This window comes from Vulpes vulpes, chromosome 1 (assembly GCF_048418805.1).
Source record: "Vulpes vulpes isolate BD-2025 chromosome 1, VulVul3, whole genome shotgun sequence".
NCBI classification, from domain to species: Eukaryota; Metazoa; Chordata; class Mammalia; order Carnivora; family Canidae; genus Vulpes; species Vulpes vulpes.
In genome coordinates this window covers 34,001,617-34,017,980 of record NC_132780.1, presented here as the reverse complement: position 1 = coordinate 34,017,980, position 16,364 = coordinate 34,001,617, and the positions used below count along the sequence as shown (strand labels likewise).

Below are 16,364 nucleotides of genomic sequence, written 5' to 3'. Positions count from 1 at the left end.
GCAGTCAGTTCAAGGTCAAATCTGCTTGAATACAGGTATTCCGTGCTGCTGACTGAACAAAGAACTGTGTCTTCCATGCCAAGCATGCAGGTACTGGCTGACCTTCTTGCTGGGAGAAGGGTCCACAGGGCTCTCTGCCATCAATACCAGAATCTTCCTTGACAAACAACCTTGCTTCTGCTTAGTATCTTCATCTATCAAGGCCAGAGCTGAGTGCTGTGACTATTTCTTTATGTAAGAAATCTTTATGTAAGAAATCCTCAATTACAACAGAGGAAACTTGCATTCTCTACCCTGTTGTGGGAGAGATACTATGAATATGAATAGAATTGGGAATGGGGAAAGACTGACTGGACAGGATCAGAGTTGCCAACTGTATAAAAAGGAGTTAGGAACTATGACACTATTGTCAAAAATGCCAGTTAGACTGCTTCAGAGGGGACTGAAGTCAATAGAATCTAGTAGGTCAAAGATAGCATGAGCAGGGCCCATTCTAGACAAATGCTTGATATACACAGCTGGTATATAACTTCCTGCCACCAACTCTACAACCACCTGAACCCTCAAGATACTGCTCTTCCTATCTTTTTAGGCCTAATGTAGTTCCAAGTAATGCCTTGTCGAAAGAACTTTCTGAATCTGTTTCTGGAGTCCTTTGGGAGCTTGGGTTTCCTATCATAAGAGTTGGATGATTTCACAACAAATTGGATCTGCAAGCCCCCCCCCCGCCTTGAGAAAACACATATGAATCCTCAAGTGAGTTGCAGAACTAAACAAACTCGAGTCCAGAGCAGCCTCAGGCAAGGACCTGCTTCCCTTGGTTGCCCCAAGCCACAGTGGTCCAACTCCCCGTGGAGGACAGGGTGGGATAGGCCATAGGATTCTCCTTGCAGGAAAGGGGACCAAGGTGTTCTCTAGTGGACCAAGTGACACTCAAGTTACACTAAAGTTTACCCTCACTTTCTGTGGTCCCACATCTATGTGAGAGAAATGAAGTAGGGGTTTGCAATAAAACCTATTCGCTGCTCCACTTTTCACATTTTTTCTTTATAATTATGTATTAATGAATTTGCCTTCTCCTTACACTAGGAGTATATTAGATACAGGAACTATTCTTTATTCATCTTTGTGATCCCAATGCCTAGCTTAGTCTAACACATAAATGCTCATTGAATCTTAAATGATTGATTGATTGAATGTTCTTACATTGTGTTACTGTCACCTTAATGTAAATGTTGAAAGCAGAGGCTTTCAACTGTGTCCATAAAAATAAAGAGCATCCTAGGCTCACTCTGCAAAAGCACATATGAAGAAGGAGTGATTATGCATATAGAGATGCTAGTCCTTTGCAACAAAAACTTGTCTCCAGAGGAATTATAAATCTACTTGCTGAATGGGAAAGCTCTCAACATACATATGCATTACACTGATTGCAATGGGGGTGTGAATCAGAGCAATATCTGACATGAGAACAATGAAAATCCCAGCCCTTCTAGCTTCTAGTTACTTGACAAGAGACACATTTTCTTTGCAGATTTCAAAGATGTTGAAAATGTTTAGTTAAGACTCCAGATGGAAGAATATATTAATTTTAAATTTTAGAATTATCAAAGTAGTTCACTACTCTGTCAGTTATTGTATTTTCTGATATAAATCTAACCCACATGAGAAGAGAAAGATAACTTTTCTATTAGGTTTTATAAACATCTGCTATCTAGAACTTTAAAAGAAAATTACCCCAGAGAGTCAGCTATATTTCCTGACACCTCAGAAGCATAAAACGAATAGAATCAAAAACTGCAAAGAAACACTTGACAATGCTCTTTAAAGATTTCATGGGAAAATGATTTACATGCCAAGCTAATGTTATTTAGTGGCACATTCATCAAACTGACAAATGAAGACTTTTAGACATATTTGCAGAGTCATAAAGAAAATCCTATGTCCTTGGGAGAAATGGTGACATTTCAAACTTATGAAGAGGGACTTTCATTTTCAATGTCTCATGCCATATATGATTTGTGCATCTATAACCCAAAACCATAGAATTTGAAGCCTCAAAAGAAAATCATTTGACAAAAGATAAGTGAAGTCATTTTCTTCACTGGACATATATTGAGGGGCATGTAAATAAGACCCATCATTATTATGGATTTTCATCATAGAAAATCTTCAGAAATAGGAGGCCCTACAGAGAATATTGGGAGGAAACAAAAAATATTATTATAGTGGGAGCCTGTGTCTAAACAGTTTAAATGTTAAATATATATTTTCAGTCTGAGTAACTGCCAAACACATGATTTTGTTTTTGGTTTTGTTTTTTGGTTTTTGTTTTCTGTTTTTTTTAAAGATTTTATTTACTTATTCATGAGAAAGAGAGAGAAAGAGGCAGAAACACAGGCAGAGGGAGAAGCAGGCTCCATGCCGGGAGCCTGACGTGGGACTTGATCCTGGGTCTCCAGGATCACACCCTGGGCCGAAGGCAGGCGCTAAACTGCTGAGCCACCCAGGCTGCCCCAAACACATGATTTTGAAAACAGCTGAAGGAACATGTATTAGACAGAGTGACACTATAATTGATTACTCTACCTGGAACACTTTCAGAGGGAAATGAGGTACTAAGTACCCTGGGAGTGGTGAAAACCAGGACTGTGCTGGTCAAACCAGGATCAGGATGTTCCGTTACTCCATGTTTCTACAACTGGACCTCAATGATCTTAAAATCTTACAATGTTTCTCAGGGTTTCTTTGATCCTCCCCTCCAGAATCAACTTATATCAACTGGCCAAAGACACTCTGGGACGTGGAAGAGTAAGACGAAAGACAGAGTTTTTTAAGTGTATTCTACATTAGTAATTACAGTAGTCCAAAGAAAACCTTGACCATATATCTCACATGAATGGCATGAAGACCAGTTTGCCCCTCTGCAAAACAAAAAGCAAACACCTGATTACATGTATGAGCTCCTTTCCTAGAGTCATAATATTTAATAATTGGTTTACATAATTTCAATTAACCATTCTAGAATAACATCAAAACACTTTATTACATGAGCTAAAGGCCCATTTTAATGTACACTTCTGTGAACTCATGAGCAATGCATATTGACTAGATATTACAAGGTTTTCTGGTTTCAAAGTAATTCATTTCATTCACATTTGAAACAAATGAACAAGCCTTTTTTCACAAATAGAATCTAAAGTTTAAGTATTCTTCCATTATGAACATAGTTATACAAATGAGCATTTTCCCCATGCCTTCCTAGAAATCCTTCAAAATGCAACAAAGAAAATGGAAAAATTAAAAGCAAACTAAAATTTTGGCAAAGTCAGAAGTTCTAATCCCCAGATCACATCATGTGCAAGGGAAATGAGAGAGTCCCAAAATTTGGGGCCTGAAATCTTAGAAGAGCCAGCAACTTTTAGATCTCAAACAGTAAGAGAGAAAACTCAAGAAAATCTTTTTCAGAAAAAGTTCTATCAAAGCTGAGCCTAAGGGCACCTGGGTGGTTCAGTGGTTAAGCATCTGCCTTTGGCTCAGGTCATGATCCTGGGATCCTAGGATCCCAGGATCCCAGGATCGGGTCCGCATCGGGGTCCCCGCCCCTCTGCCCATGTCTCTGCCCCTCTCTGTGTGTCTCTCATAAATAAATAAATACAATCAAAAAAAAAAAAAAAAAGCTGAGCCTTGCAGCAAAGTTCATCCCATTGTTAGATGCTCCCAATGCATTAAGTAGCATTCAAGCAAATGTCTGCCTAAGGAGATAGTCAAACAGAAATTCCCAGGGTTTCTGATTTCTGTAACTATAGCAGTCTCAAAGTGATATTCAAGGTATTTATTAAAGGAGAAAAAAATAAAGAAATCTAGCAGAATTTTGTCTATGATGAATTGAAAGTGAAGTTATTTATCAGTTGGAACTAACTGGATTCAAACAAACTTACAAAGTTCTTAAAAACTGTTCTTCCAAATAAGCCAGGAGTCTGCATTTAAAATCCTTTAACTGGGACACCTGGGTGGCTCTGTGGTTGAGCATCTGCCTTTGGCTCAGGTCATGACCCTGGGGTCCTAGGATCAAGTCCCGCATCATGTTCCTCATGCGGACCAATTCCACATCAGGAACCTGCTTTTCCCTCTGCCTGTGTCTCTGCCTCTCTCTCTGTCTCTCTCATGATAAATAAAATCTTTTAAATGAATAAATAAATAAATAAATAAATAAATAAATAAATAAATTCCATCCTTTAACTGTTCAATATTTAAAACATTCTTTGGGAAATGCCGGGTGGCTCTGTCAGTTAAGCATGCAACTCTTGGCTTGGCTTAGGTCATGATCTCATGGGTTGTGGCACCGAGCCCTGTGTCAAGCTCTGCACTAAGTGGGGGGTCTGCTTGACATTCTGCTCTCTCCTTCTGCTCCTCCCCCTTCGTGCTGTCTCTCCATCTAAAATAAATAAATAAATCTTCCAAATAAATATATTCTTTGGCCCCCAAACTTTTGGAAACAGGAAATGAACTGAGAGAGCCAAACAGTTCATAGGAGAGCATAGTCGACAACATCCATTGCATATGTGGCCAAGGAGAAGAATAGAAAAGATCACACACAAGGCACAGCCAAGGACCACAGAGAACAATGGGAAAGGGAAGCTACTTCCAGAAAACAGAATTGGGGTCCAACCAAGAACATTCCTGACACCAGTGGAGGGCTCACTAACAATGTGTACCTGACAGGACTTCAGAATGAATGTGGACAAATGACAGCCCTGTCACTTCCATCCTTCCTTTTTCTGAGCAAGAGTGCTTATTACAGTTATCCTGTCCCCATCCCATCATTGTGTATTCAGAGCAGAAAATTTTTTTCTTTTCCTTTATGGTTTTTTGAATCAAGTAGAGCACCACTAGACTTAGTAGAGAGAGACAATAGCTTAACATGTGGAGACCTTGAAATTTTGACCAGTGAGTGGTTAGAATTGGGTCATCATCCCTGGATAAATAGGTAAACATACTGCACATGAAGTGTGAAGCCAGTATTTGGTGACCTGCCTAAATACAATTTGAAGGGCACATGGAACTTTTATAAAAATTAAGAAAAATATTTTTAATATGTTTGAAAGATATGACAATTCAATAAAACTGAAAACTTATTAACACGTTTTTAAAGATATCCTTCTTCAATCTGAACATACTTAAATACTTCAAAGATCAAAAATAAATACAAACTTAAATTGTTGAATTTCTAAAAAATACCAATAAATTGAAATATCACTTACAGGAGTCCATAGAATATAGCTATAGTAGTACCCAGAAAAAAATTCTAAGCTTTAAGTACTTATAGCAATAAAAATGAAACAATGAAAATAAGTATAACATCTAAAAGAACAAGCAAGCCAAAAGAATCCAGAACAATACAGCAATTCAAGATAGAAGAGCAGCTAAATGCAGAGTTAAATAAGATAGAAAACAGAATAACTGAATAAGAAAGCAAAATAGATACATCTAAAAAAATCAAGAAAAGGAGCAGGAGAGATATAAACAGAGTCAAGAGATATAATATCCACACTGTGGAATATCATTAGGCAATAACAAGAAATAAAGTACTGATACTTGCTACAGTATGGGTGAAACTTGAAAACATTATGCCAAGTGAAAGAAGCCAGACACATAGGAACATAATATTATTATATTCCATTCATATGAAATGTCCAGAATAGGCAAATTCACGGAGACAGAAACTGGGTCAGTGGTTCTTAGAGCTTGAGGGTTGAGGGGATTTAGGATTAACAACTAAAAGGAAAAGGATTTCTTCTGTTGTTAATTAAAATGTTCTAAAATCAACTGTGTTGATAGGCATACAACTTGGTCAATATACCGAAAGCCATTTAATTATATACCTTTAAATGATGATATGTAGAGTGAGTTATATCTTAATAAGGTTAAGAACAGGAATAACCAAAATAGAAAAAAAAAAATTTCAAAGCATTAAAGGCTACTTTCCATAACTCTATGCAAATATATTTGGAAAGCTAGGTAACACACATAACTTTCTATGAAAAGCAATTTACCCAAAATTGTCCTCGGTAGAGACAGAAAGTCTAAATAAACAATGTCCAAAGAAGAAACAGAGAAAGGTGTCAAAGAATAAAAGAGGTTATCCGTCAAACAGTATCATGCCCAGATGATTTTGGTGTGGAAGGAGATTTCTTATTTGCACCTTGATGTCTAGCAGGATGTTCGACATGCCTTGAATTACTCAGATGTCAGAGGTAGAAGGGCATGGATAGGGTCATAAGATCTAGAGTGAATCTCGTTACATTCACTGCACTCATTTCAATGTAAGTGTAAAAAACCACAAGCAGCTTTTCCAAAGTATTTATATTTATTATAAGGTTATTTAACAGATAGGGGAGCCTGAGTGGCTTAGTCAGTTAAGCAACTGACTCTTGATTTCAGCTCATGATCTCAGGGTCACAAAATCGAGCGTCACATCAGTCTCCATGCTTAGTGAGGAGTTGCTTGAGATTCTCTTTCTCTCTCTCCCTCTGTCCCTCCCCTTGCTCTCTCTCTCATATAAATCAGTAAATCTTAAAAAAAAAAGGATTGTTTAACATATATAACAATTAAAAAAACATACAATCTATCCAGACTAGATTTCTCTAATAAATCACATAATATATATATATACTTCTTTTGAGGTCTAGATAGGCCACAATATGTTAACCAATAGGAAACTGCCTTCAATGAAATTTTGGTTGCTTTGTTGGTATGCACCTCTACAATGATAACAGGTGCCACTAAGCTCTGAAAGCTCAGAAATATTATACAACAATAAATAGAGAATTCCTTTTCTGTGATGATCTATTAGTTTTCCTTTTTATACCCTTCCTATGAATGACCATATGTAAATTAGTCAACCTGAATGTGTTGGCTTTAGATACATATTAGCTCTGTTGTCTCCATCCATCTGGCTATAGGTTTATGGATACATAACTTAAGTATTATCTGGACAGATGGTAAAATGCTATTAAGATAATGTGATCCTCCCTAGAACTAAAAGTCACAATTCTTGTAATCACATACTTGACATCACTAGGGACTGGTAATTATGCAATCAAAAATGGCCGCACCTATTACCAAACACTCCTGTGGAAGGGCTAGTAATGCTTTCACTTGACAACTAACTAATGTGCCCCTTTTAGTAGGCCTAAGTACTCCTCTTGGATGTTCCCAGGACATCCTGTTTACCCTAATCCTGCCATGTAACACAGTGCATGGTATTTGCCTGGTCAGAACTTCACCACTCTGATCTGATAAGTAATCTTGACCTCACTGTCAAATCCCAGACTTAGTAGAGTGCCTGCAACATAGCAGTGGTTTAATAACAAATATATATTTATAAACAAATGCTATTCAAAAAAAGAGCTATTTAGAAATAAAGATATTTTTAGGTCATTTTTTTAAAAAGCTGATTTAATGCTTCTGGCTCCTGCTTGAGTATCTCAGTATTTTTCCAAGTGTTTAAAAAAATCTGACGAGTCATTCATACATTTTAATTTCAAAATATTCTTCCTACCACTTTCTTTTTTTTAATTTAATGTGTTTTTTTAAAGATTTTATTTATTCATTTGGCTGAGAGAGAGAGTGAAAGAGCACCAGCAGTGGGGAGGGGCAGTGGGAGAGGGAGAAGCAAGCTCCCCACTAAGCAGGGAGCTGGATACAGGGCTCTATTCTAGGACTCCGGGATCATGACTTGTGCCAAAGGCAGATCCCTTCTTCCTACCATTTTCAATAAAAGAAAGCTAAATTCTTTGTTCTTTGCAATAAATAAATAATATGTTAATTCTTCCATTTGATTGAACCTACAACAATCTGATTGGGGATCTAGCATCTTACTAAAGAAACATATATTTCTTCTGCCAATTAATGGTTAATACATCAAAACTTAGTTAAGTTAAAATAAAGAAAATACAGTATGACTAATAACAATTAAAATGTAATTGTATTTAAAATGAAATAAGATAAACAGTAGTAAAAGATTAGTGTCTAGCAAAAACAGTAATACAATATTCAAATCTACTCAGAACTTTTTCAAAGCATTGTAAAAATATATTTAATGTCAACAGAGATTTATATTTTCTGTCCATTATACCATAGATCAATTTTTTAAAGTGCATTGTGTTAAGTGCTAGTTGGGTGGAGTGGTGAAAGTTTAAAGTCAAAATAACAGCCAATGCAGGAAATCCTTAATATATTAATGTGTATATTCTAAACTTTTGCTATAAAATTGGGTGTTTGGAACATGGAATTCATTCTCCATGAAGTAGCAATCTATAGGATATAGCAGATACATATCTTTAGGATAGAATGGAATATAGTAGATACCTATAGGATTTTGAGTTCAGCACTACTTTCTCCTGGGTATAACTATCTTATCCCATGGTTGCTGGAGAGTTGACATATTTCCACCTAACCTTGACTCTTTGGATGACCCCAAATAGATACCTGGCCCAAGAATGCACATCTAACCTGAAATTTTGAATGCAGAACTGAAAATATCTTAAAACCAACCTTTTTCTTTTTTTTGTAGGATAAAGATATGATACAAATACCAGAACTGCAGCAACCATGTTTTCCATAGTTTTCAATGACAAGTTGAAGCAAACACACAAAGAGGAGGAGAGAGGAGAAATTAAACAAGACCTGGTTGCATTAGCATTTTTTATTCCAGTTATTCCTAAGGTGTAGCTGCACCCTTATCTTCCTTCTCATCTCATAATCAACCATTCTATGAATATAATGAGCTGATTCATTCTCTTCCTTCCTCAGGCTAGTGCAAGGTAAGTATCTGTGACTTGGAATCAAAAAAAGAGTCTGACCAGTACACACAGACAATAGTACCAATAGGTGGCTTCCCTGGCCAATTCAGAGTAGTTTATCTAATAATATTAGGTGTAGTGCTTTAAAAAACTTGAACCCATGGCATCTGGATGGCCCAGTTGGCTAAGTGACCAATTCTTGATCTCAGCTCAGGTCTTGATCTCAGGGTGGTGAGTTCAAGCCCCATGCTGACCTCCACACTGGGCAGGGAGCTTATGTAACAACAGCAGCAACAACAACAACAACAACAACAACAAAAGCTTGATCCCTGAGCCTAGGTATCACAGTGTCCACAGACTGAACCTCATCTTATCAAAATGTCAGTAGGCCCCACAATCTTCTTATCTTCTCCCCCATGCCCCACACCCTTACCTATGATGTGATCTTTGGTGGCTTCTATGGCCCAGGTGGACATGGTCCCAAGAGTAAGTAGAGGGTAGGCTCAGGCAGAGGTACTTGTATACTGCAATGATCTTTCCTAACCCAAGTGCATGCACATGTGGAAACATCTGTCCCATAATACTCTACCTTACAAGGGTTCATCTTGCAAGCAAAACTTGCAAGATGTTTTATTTTGGCCATCAGTTAAGTTAAGCAAAACTTCACATAGAGGTCAAGGCACAAGAATTCTATAACCACTAGTTTTCAGGAAGAGAATTTGATGGGAATTTCATAAAGGAGAATAGCACTGAAAGAAAAATTCAGTCAGCGCAAAAGGATGCAGTGTGTCCTGGATTTCATCTTAAAAATAGAAAATAAGGTGCTTTCCCCAAAACTACTACATTCAAAATCATTTGTGGGTATGTGCGTATGTTGAGGAACAAGAATGTAGGGCTAGATTAAAAATAACTGTGGCATAGAAGCTACCATTATAGAACAGAGACAAGAATGAAAGGGTGGTTAATCCGAATGAATGTGAATAACATCATCCTTTTTACCCAATATAAAACTAGCAATTAAAAAGATATTTTAAAAAGACTCATAATAAACCATGAAGAGTGACTCAGACTCTAAAAGAGATGAAGCACTGTGTCTACATTCCGATCATTTAGAGAATGTTTGCTTCAGGGGAAGAGCTGTAGCAAATGACATCAAATTTTTAAAAGTAACTTTACTTTATTCCTATTATGAGGATAATACATGTTCATTATAGAGAATGTAGAAATGGCAAAGAGGAAAAAAGAAAAGATAAATAATGCACAAATGTACGTATGGAGTAATAAATATTTTGTGTTATATGGTGAATGTCCTTTCAATCACTTTTCAGTGCATATGAATATATACCTTTAATAAAGGAATTCATTAAATCCTGGTTCTTTTTTTTACTTAGAGTGAGATTGAATTGGCAAATATTCATCTTTTCAGTTTTCTTTGCTTAACTCTGTAAAATAACCTTTGCTCTAATAAATCAGAGGCATCCACATCTGTCTTGGAAGGATTTAGGATTGTTTTGACAGGAATATGAAGGGAAATAAAGCATGGCTGATTAACTTCTGACTAATAAAATGGAATTTCCAAGTACTAAGTGAGATCTTTTTCTTGAAAGTCATTGTGGAGAAATAAAAGGTCTAAATTTCTTCCTATTCACAAGACCCAAAAGCTTCCAAACATAGCTCAGATAGGGTGACCTTACAATTTATCTTTATGAGCAAATCACTTTAGAAAGTGAAAGAAATGGCTCTAGATAATTCCCAGGCCAATGGGAGTAAACTCTCTTGGGCAAACCACAGTGTGACACACTCTGCATAGGCTATTTGATGGAACCTGTGAGAGTGCCAGCTACAGGGCTGGTGTGTTGAGGAATGAGGGGCCCCTACCACAGTGGCTACAGGGTGACGAGCCTAAGTCAGGAACATGGGGAGGATAAGCATGACGTGGGGATCCATAGGGCTAGCAAGAGCCAAAGTGGAACTAAGTCTATAAGCAGTTCATCCTCAACAAAGTGGATTAGTCATGAATTCGCCAGAAGCAGGTCCAAGACATTGGACAAAGGATTAGGTGAGCAAGAACAAGAACCCACACATAACCTGGGGGCTTCACTCCCCACCACCAAAATAACATAAATCTCAGTTCCTCACACACACACACAACACAGATGCTGCTGGGGAAAGGAGAGTGTAGAGGACAAACGACTCAGAAATAGTGGGCGCCATTCTGAAAGAGACTATTTTAAATTAAAACAAGCTGTTAAAACTTGAAGAGACAGATACCCTTTCATTGGCAAGTTTGAATTTTTTCCTGGTAACTAACAACTGAAAATCCATGGGGATCAATTTTAGAAAATAAATTTTATATATGCATCTGAGTTGTGTGCAAATTTCTAATTCTGCTAACTACTTGATGGTGAATATATTTGCATGTCATTGGTCTACTATTACATCACCTCAAATGGTCACATGATATTATAATTTAGAACTGTTTTTTTAAGCATGAGTTAAGAAATAAAAATACCTCTTTAAAGTATAAATTCATTTGTCCCTATATAAACTCAAAATCTTCTTAGTATCTGTCAGTCCTTGGTAAGTTATGTACTGCAAGTAGAAAGAGGACAAGTTTAGCTCCCAATTTTAAATTCTTCACCATTCAGATCTGAAGAGTACATTATACGCCCTCTAAGTTCACTTATACAGAGGTGAGCAAACATGCTTCCATGTCGTCCTGTTACATCAGGGTCATGGCTGTGAGAATCGACTCTGGTTTTACTATGAATTTATGCTATCTTGTAGACTTTTACTCTGGGCCTTTTTAAAGTATTAAACAGAGGGTCTATCCCTTTTGGGTTTCTGTGTGTGTTTGTTCTATCTGCTCATTTGTTCATTTCTCTGATGAACATTAATTGAGTACCCACTGTGTTCTTACCCCTTGCCCTGAGGCTTGCTCTTCTTATTTCTCATTATTAACCAAAAAAAGCCTCTTTAAGGGCTCTTCTCTCTTCTCTCCAAAGTTTATGTTGTGTGCATGGAAACCACATAACCAAACTTATTTAAAATGTACATAAAATAGGAGTTAATAAGCATTCGGTTGAGGGCCTGAGCTGTTGAAAGTAGGCAGATGGTGGCTTAGTGGCAGGGAAGCATTTATGGATTTCAAAAAAGAGGCAGGCTGCACTATGTGGTTACTAAAGGTTTTCCGGTTTACCTTTTTGTCCTGTTTTGTGAGTGTGTATTGGAGATATGAGGAGAAGGATGATGGCTAGAGAAGGTCTGTGTCACTCTAGCACAGGGCCTGGAGTCATGTGAAGGACTCCAAATACTGCCAGGTTAGTCCCTGAGAAAGTTTCTGATTAAATTCAGGAAGAATGATACAGCAAATTGGAAAACGCATCTCTATTTTCTTTGTAAGTACACTAATGTTATTTTGTGGCCTTGGAAGCGGGTTCTCCTGTGACTGTGGAGTCTAAATACAATAGAGTGTAAGTCTGAAGAGCATCACAGAAAGCTCTTTAATTTCTTTCTCCAACCCAAATGTTTTCCTGTAGAAATCTGTAAAACTGAACTTCCCTGCCCCACGATTAACACTGCATTTTATTTTTCTTCCTTTCTTCCTTTCTCCTGTTTTCTTATTAAAGGGAAGGGGGTGAGGAAAGGAAGAGTAAAATGCCCAGGCTCTTTAATTAGGGCTTAGATAGTGGAGAAAAGTAATTGAAATATACATAAAATTAACCTGCGCTCTTAAAACTCTAGGTGTCACCATGGAGACCAGAGCATGAACTGTCTCCATGGAGACTTGAATGAATTTTTGGGCTTCAAGTTATCATCATTTATTACCTGATGTTGATTTGGGCAATGAAGAGATGAGTTAAAATACATACATTAAAAATATAAGAAGTAGCCTCACATCAGAAAATTTATTAAGGGCAAATCTAGTTGTTCCGGTTCTTAGTATTCCGTTATTCCAATGAATGGGAAGATATCCCAAGAGATTCCCCCAAACTCAAAATTTCTCATGAAACCATCTAATAACATAGCTCCGTAAATGCTATAGGAATGAACAGAGAAAAATAATTTCTAGAAAAGGCCTCTCTCACTCAAAAGCATCAGTGTGATGCAGATGATATGGCTGTGTCTATCACTCCAGCTGCAAGGAAGATATGGTGGCTAGGCAATGTCTAGTAATGAGCCAGAGATACTTTTAACAACCATTCTGGGCATATCACTTTATCAGGTCTCTTGTATATACAACTGTTTTATTATGTGAAGTCAGACAGACTTGTATTACCTGCAACATAAAGAGAAACACAGAAATCATACAAATGTTTAAACTCTATAAGCAGAGGTTAAATCAGAATTTTTCCCAGTTACATATTCTACTTCGCAAACCTAGAGGTACAGTCACTTAATTGATCAAAATACTCAGCTGAGAGGCCACTCGAATGGTATATCATAGATAGTAAGTATTCATCAGTTAAATAAAAATCGCTCATAAAAGATTAAAATTTAGTAAGAGTTTTAATATATAATAAGTCAATAGAAAACAAACAATTATGACCAGAATACATAAAAACAAAATAGTTGACCAGATTATTCATTTGGAAATGTATATAATTGAACTTTATGTAGTTTTTTTTTTTAAGACAGATCTTGGTGACTGGTTGGATATGGAAGGGAAGCAAGGATGCCAACGGTACAGCCCGCTCAAAGAAATACAAGTATTTCTCATTGTTTAAGTTGTTATGTCCTATAAAATTGTCACAAATAACTAGCAAATACTGAACCATTGCTCCTAGGAGAAATAAAAGAGTAGGTTCCTGTAGCTTCTGTTCACATTTTCATCAACCAATCAATATATAGCCCGGTTTTATGTATGTTTCTGTTTAAATATGTTATTTAATATCTTCTGCTGATTCATTCACATTGAAGTCACAGCCAACAGCACTGTAACTCGTAACTACTGAATGAAGCTTGTGTGACACATATTTTCTCCACAAGGCACATCACAGCCTTCTTGTGCAGAACACTAGATAGCACTCCAGCAGTATAAGGGCTATATTAACAATGAAATCACCAACAAAAAGAATAAAAATGCTAAATAGATCATGGGGGGGAAACACTTGTTACAGTATGAGAGCTGAAATAAGAAGGCAGAGTTGTCACTTCATCTGATCTCAACTAGGAGTGTTGCGGGAGGTGTGAGGGTGAGGAGTGACTAAAAAACTTTGCCTCTCTGCAAATATCCATAAATGACCATTAAATTGCCTGAGTATTGATTTGGGGTTATAAATACATTTTAGCAAGTAGGCAAATTCACAAATACAGAATCTGCAAATAATGAGGATCAACTATAATCACAGACTCTAGAGAACTATTTCTATTTCCCTATGAGTTTGCTTCTTACTATGCCATTGCACTTCCCTATGAGGGAAATGTTCTCTTTTGTTCATCTATGGAGCTCCTATTCTTCCTCCTAAACCCTGCTCAGGAAACCATACACATACACAAACCTCCTCTTGATGCTACCTTTGCTTCTTATACTCATCTCTGTTTTGCACAAATCAAATTACACTGAATTTACTGGCATTCTCCTTTACAGATCTATGAAATTCCTTGAGGTCCATGACCATGTCCTAATACATCTACATAACCTTTATTGTGCTTACTATGTGCCAGGCTTCACATACAATGCCGTGTTTAATCTTACGATAATCCTATCATCTCCATTTTACAGTTGCAGAAACAGAAGCCTAGAGCAGTTATGTGACTTGCCATATCACATGCTGCAGAATTGATATTCAAACCTAGAGTCCAAATGTTTAACCATTATATTATCCTAAAAAATTAATATTAGCCACCATACATTATTGACTGTGTACTATGTCCAGACATGCTGTTAAATGCTTTGGATAAATTAATTCATTGAGTCCACTTTATCTGTCTCTGTGTCTCCAACACATAGCAAAGTGCATGACACATGAATGTTTGTTGAATCGAATTTATTTCCTCCTATTCCCAAACGTTCTTTCTAAAACCAACACCATAAGAACTATCTACATTTTCATCAATGACCAGAATAACTTTCTGTGTTAGACCACACTTCTCCCCCACCAAATTCCTTATCTCCTTCTCATGCATGTTCTTCTGTGATCTTGTTATTGACGTCAACGATGTCCAAAAGTCATGGTAGGGCAGAAGAGAGCAGAAACATTGCCCACTTGAAAAAGGTTTTTGTCTTCAACAGTAATTTCTAATAGCAATTTATATTATGACCTACATCTTTATAGAGTAACAAAGTCATGGAAAAGCTAAGTGTTTTGCTTGAGGTCTATGCGGTAACCCCTGTATGAGGATAAAAGAGGATTTTCTACTTCCCAATCTATCTAGCCTCTCATTTTGAGTTCAAAATAGGCACAGAGTCAGTTTCAGAGATGAGAAGTAAAAGTAGGGGGAGGGGGCTTGTAGGAAAGTGGGTAGGCTGTAGAAAGTTTGCAAGACAGAAACTGTAGGGTTCACATATACTACATAAATGAATGGGATCAAGGAGGATTTAGACAAATCAACTCATCTCCCTCCTGCTGTTCCCTAATGGACCCTTCCTTTTATGAGTTATCTCAGAAATGTGGTTTCCAGGCCTCTCCCAACGCTCTCAACTCCATCCTCCACGTGGGTGCTCTATGACCGCTGGTGGACAGGTAGTTGGCTGTAGCAGGTCGCAGTGCATCTGGGGCGCTGCTCTTGGAGGCTTTTCTAGCTCTTCCTCACTCCCACCCTCTTTATCTCTCCTTTGAAGATCTTTCCCTTTTTTTTCTCTCCCTTGTCTCCTCTCCCAGTTCTCTCACTTGGCTCATCTTTTTTTCTCACCTCTTCCTTTTTCCTTTCTCCACTCTTCTCTTCCTCTCCTTTCACTGTCTTCTCTGTTTATTCCATCCTCTCCACCTTACTCCCTATTACTCTCCTTTCCTCTCCTCCCCCATTCCTTCCCCCCAGCAGCCAGGAACTGCAAAGAGCTCGCTCACCAAGAATACACCAACACGGGTTTCGAGTACTTCTTGTGATGGGAGCGGAGGCTGAGGGAGCCCTTGCGCTCCAGCAAGTCCGTGGGTCCGAGTTCAAACCAGTGTTGCCTACTGCTGCACCAGTCTGGGCAGGAGCTGTCAAAACCCTCCATCGAGGCCGGCCACATTCAGACCTCGGAGGATTTCTTTGTGAACCTATTCTGCTCCCCACGCCAACACTCACCAGGATTCGGCGTCTCTCATCTCCTGAGCAACCTGGGGCGGGGTCAATGGAGGGGGCGGGGCCCGCAGGGGGGCGGATCCCTCAAACCTAACTGCCCGGGTTGCCAAGACAAATTAGAAACTACACTTCCCAGAATGCAACGAGGAGACCGACCCGCCTACAGAGAGGTTGGGAGGGACGTCCTCGGCCTCCAGGGATCTGGACTTCTTCGCCCGCCCACCAGCCTCATCCTCCCAGGGGCCGGCGGGTCAGTTAAGGGCTAAGGGGACCAGCCCACAGCAGGTCTGCCCCCGCTGTCCTTGCAGAAGTTCTTTTTACCTTCCA

The 16,364-nt window shown here is 38.2% G+C and overlaps 1 protein-coding gene across 3 annotated transcripts in view; it reads right to left on the bottom strand.

Annotated features, from left to right (window-relative positions):
- Window positions 1-16,065, bottom strand: part of CFAP95 (cilia and flagella associated protein 95) — a 185,264-nt gene extending 169,199 nt beyond the window's left edge. For all 3 annotated transcript variants that reach the window (XM_072762383.1, XM_026001482.2, XM_072762390.1), the window contains exon 1: window positions 15,818-16,065. In XM_072762383.1, the coding sequence (XP_072618484.1) occupies window positions 15,818-15,984 (167 nt within the window). In that variant the 5' untranslated portion in view covers window positions 15,985-16,065. The remainder of the gene's footprint in view (window positions 1-15,817) is intronic.
- Between the last annotated feature and the right edge of the window lie 299 nt (window positions 16,066-16,364).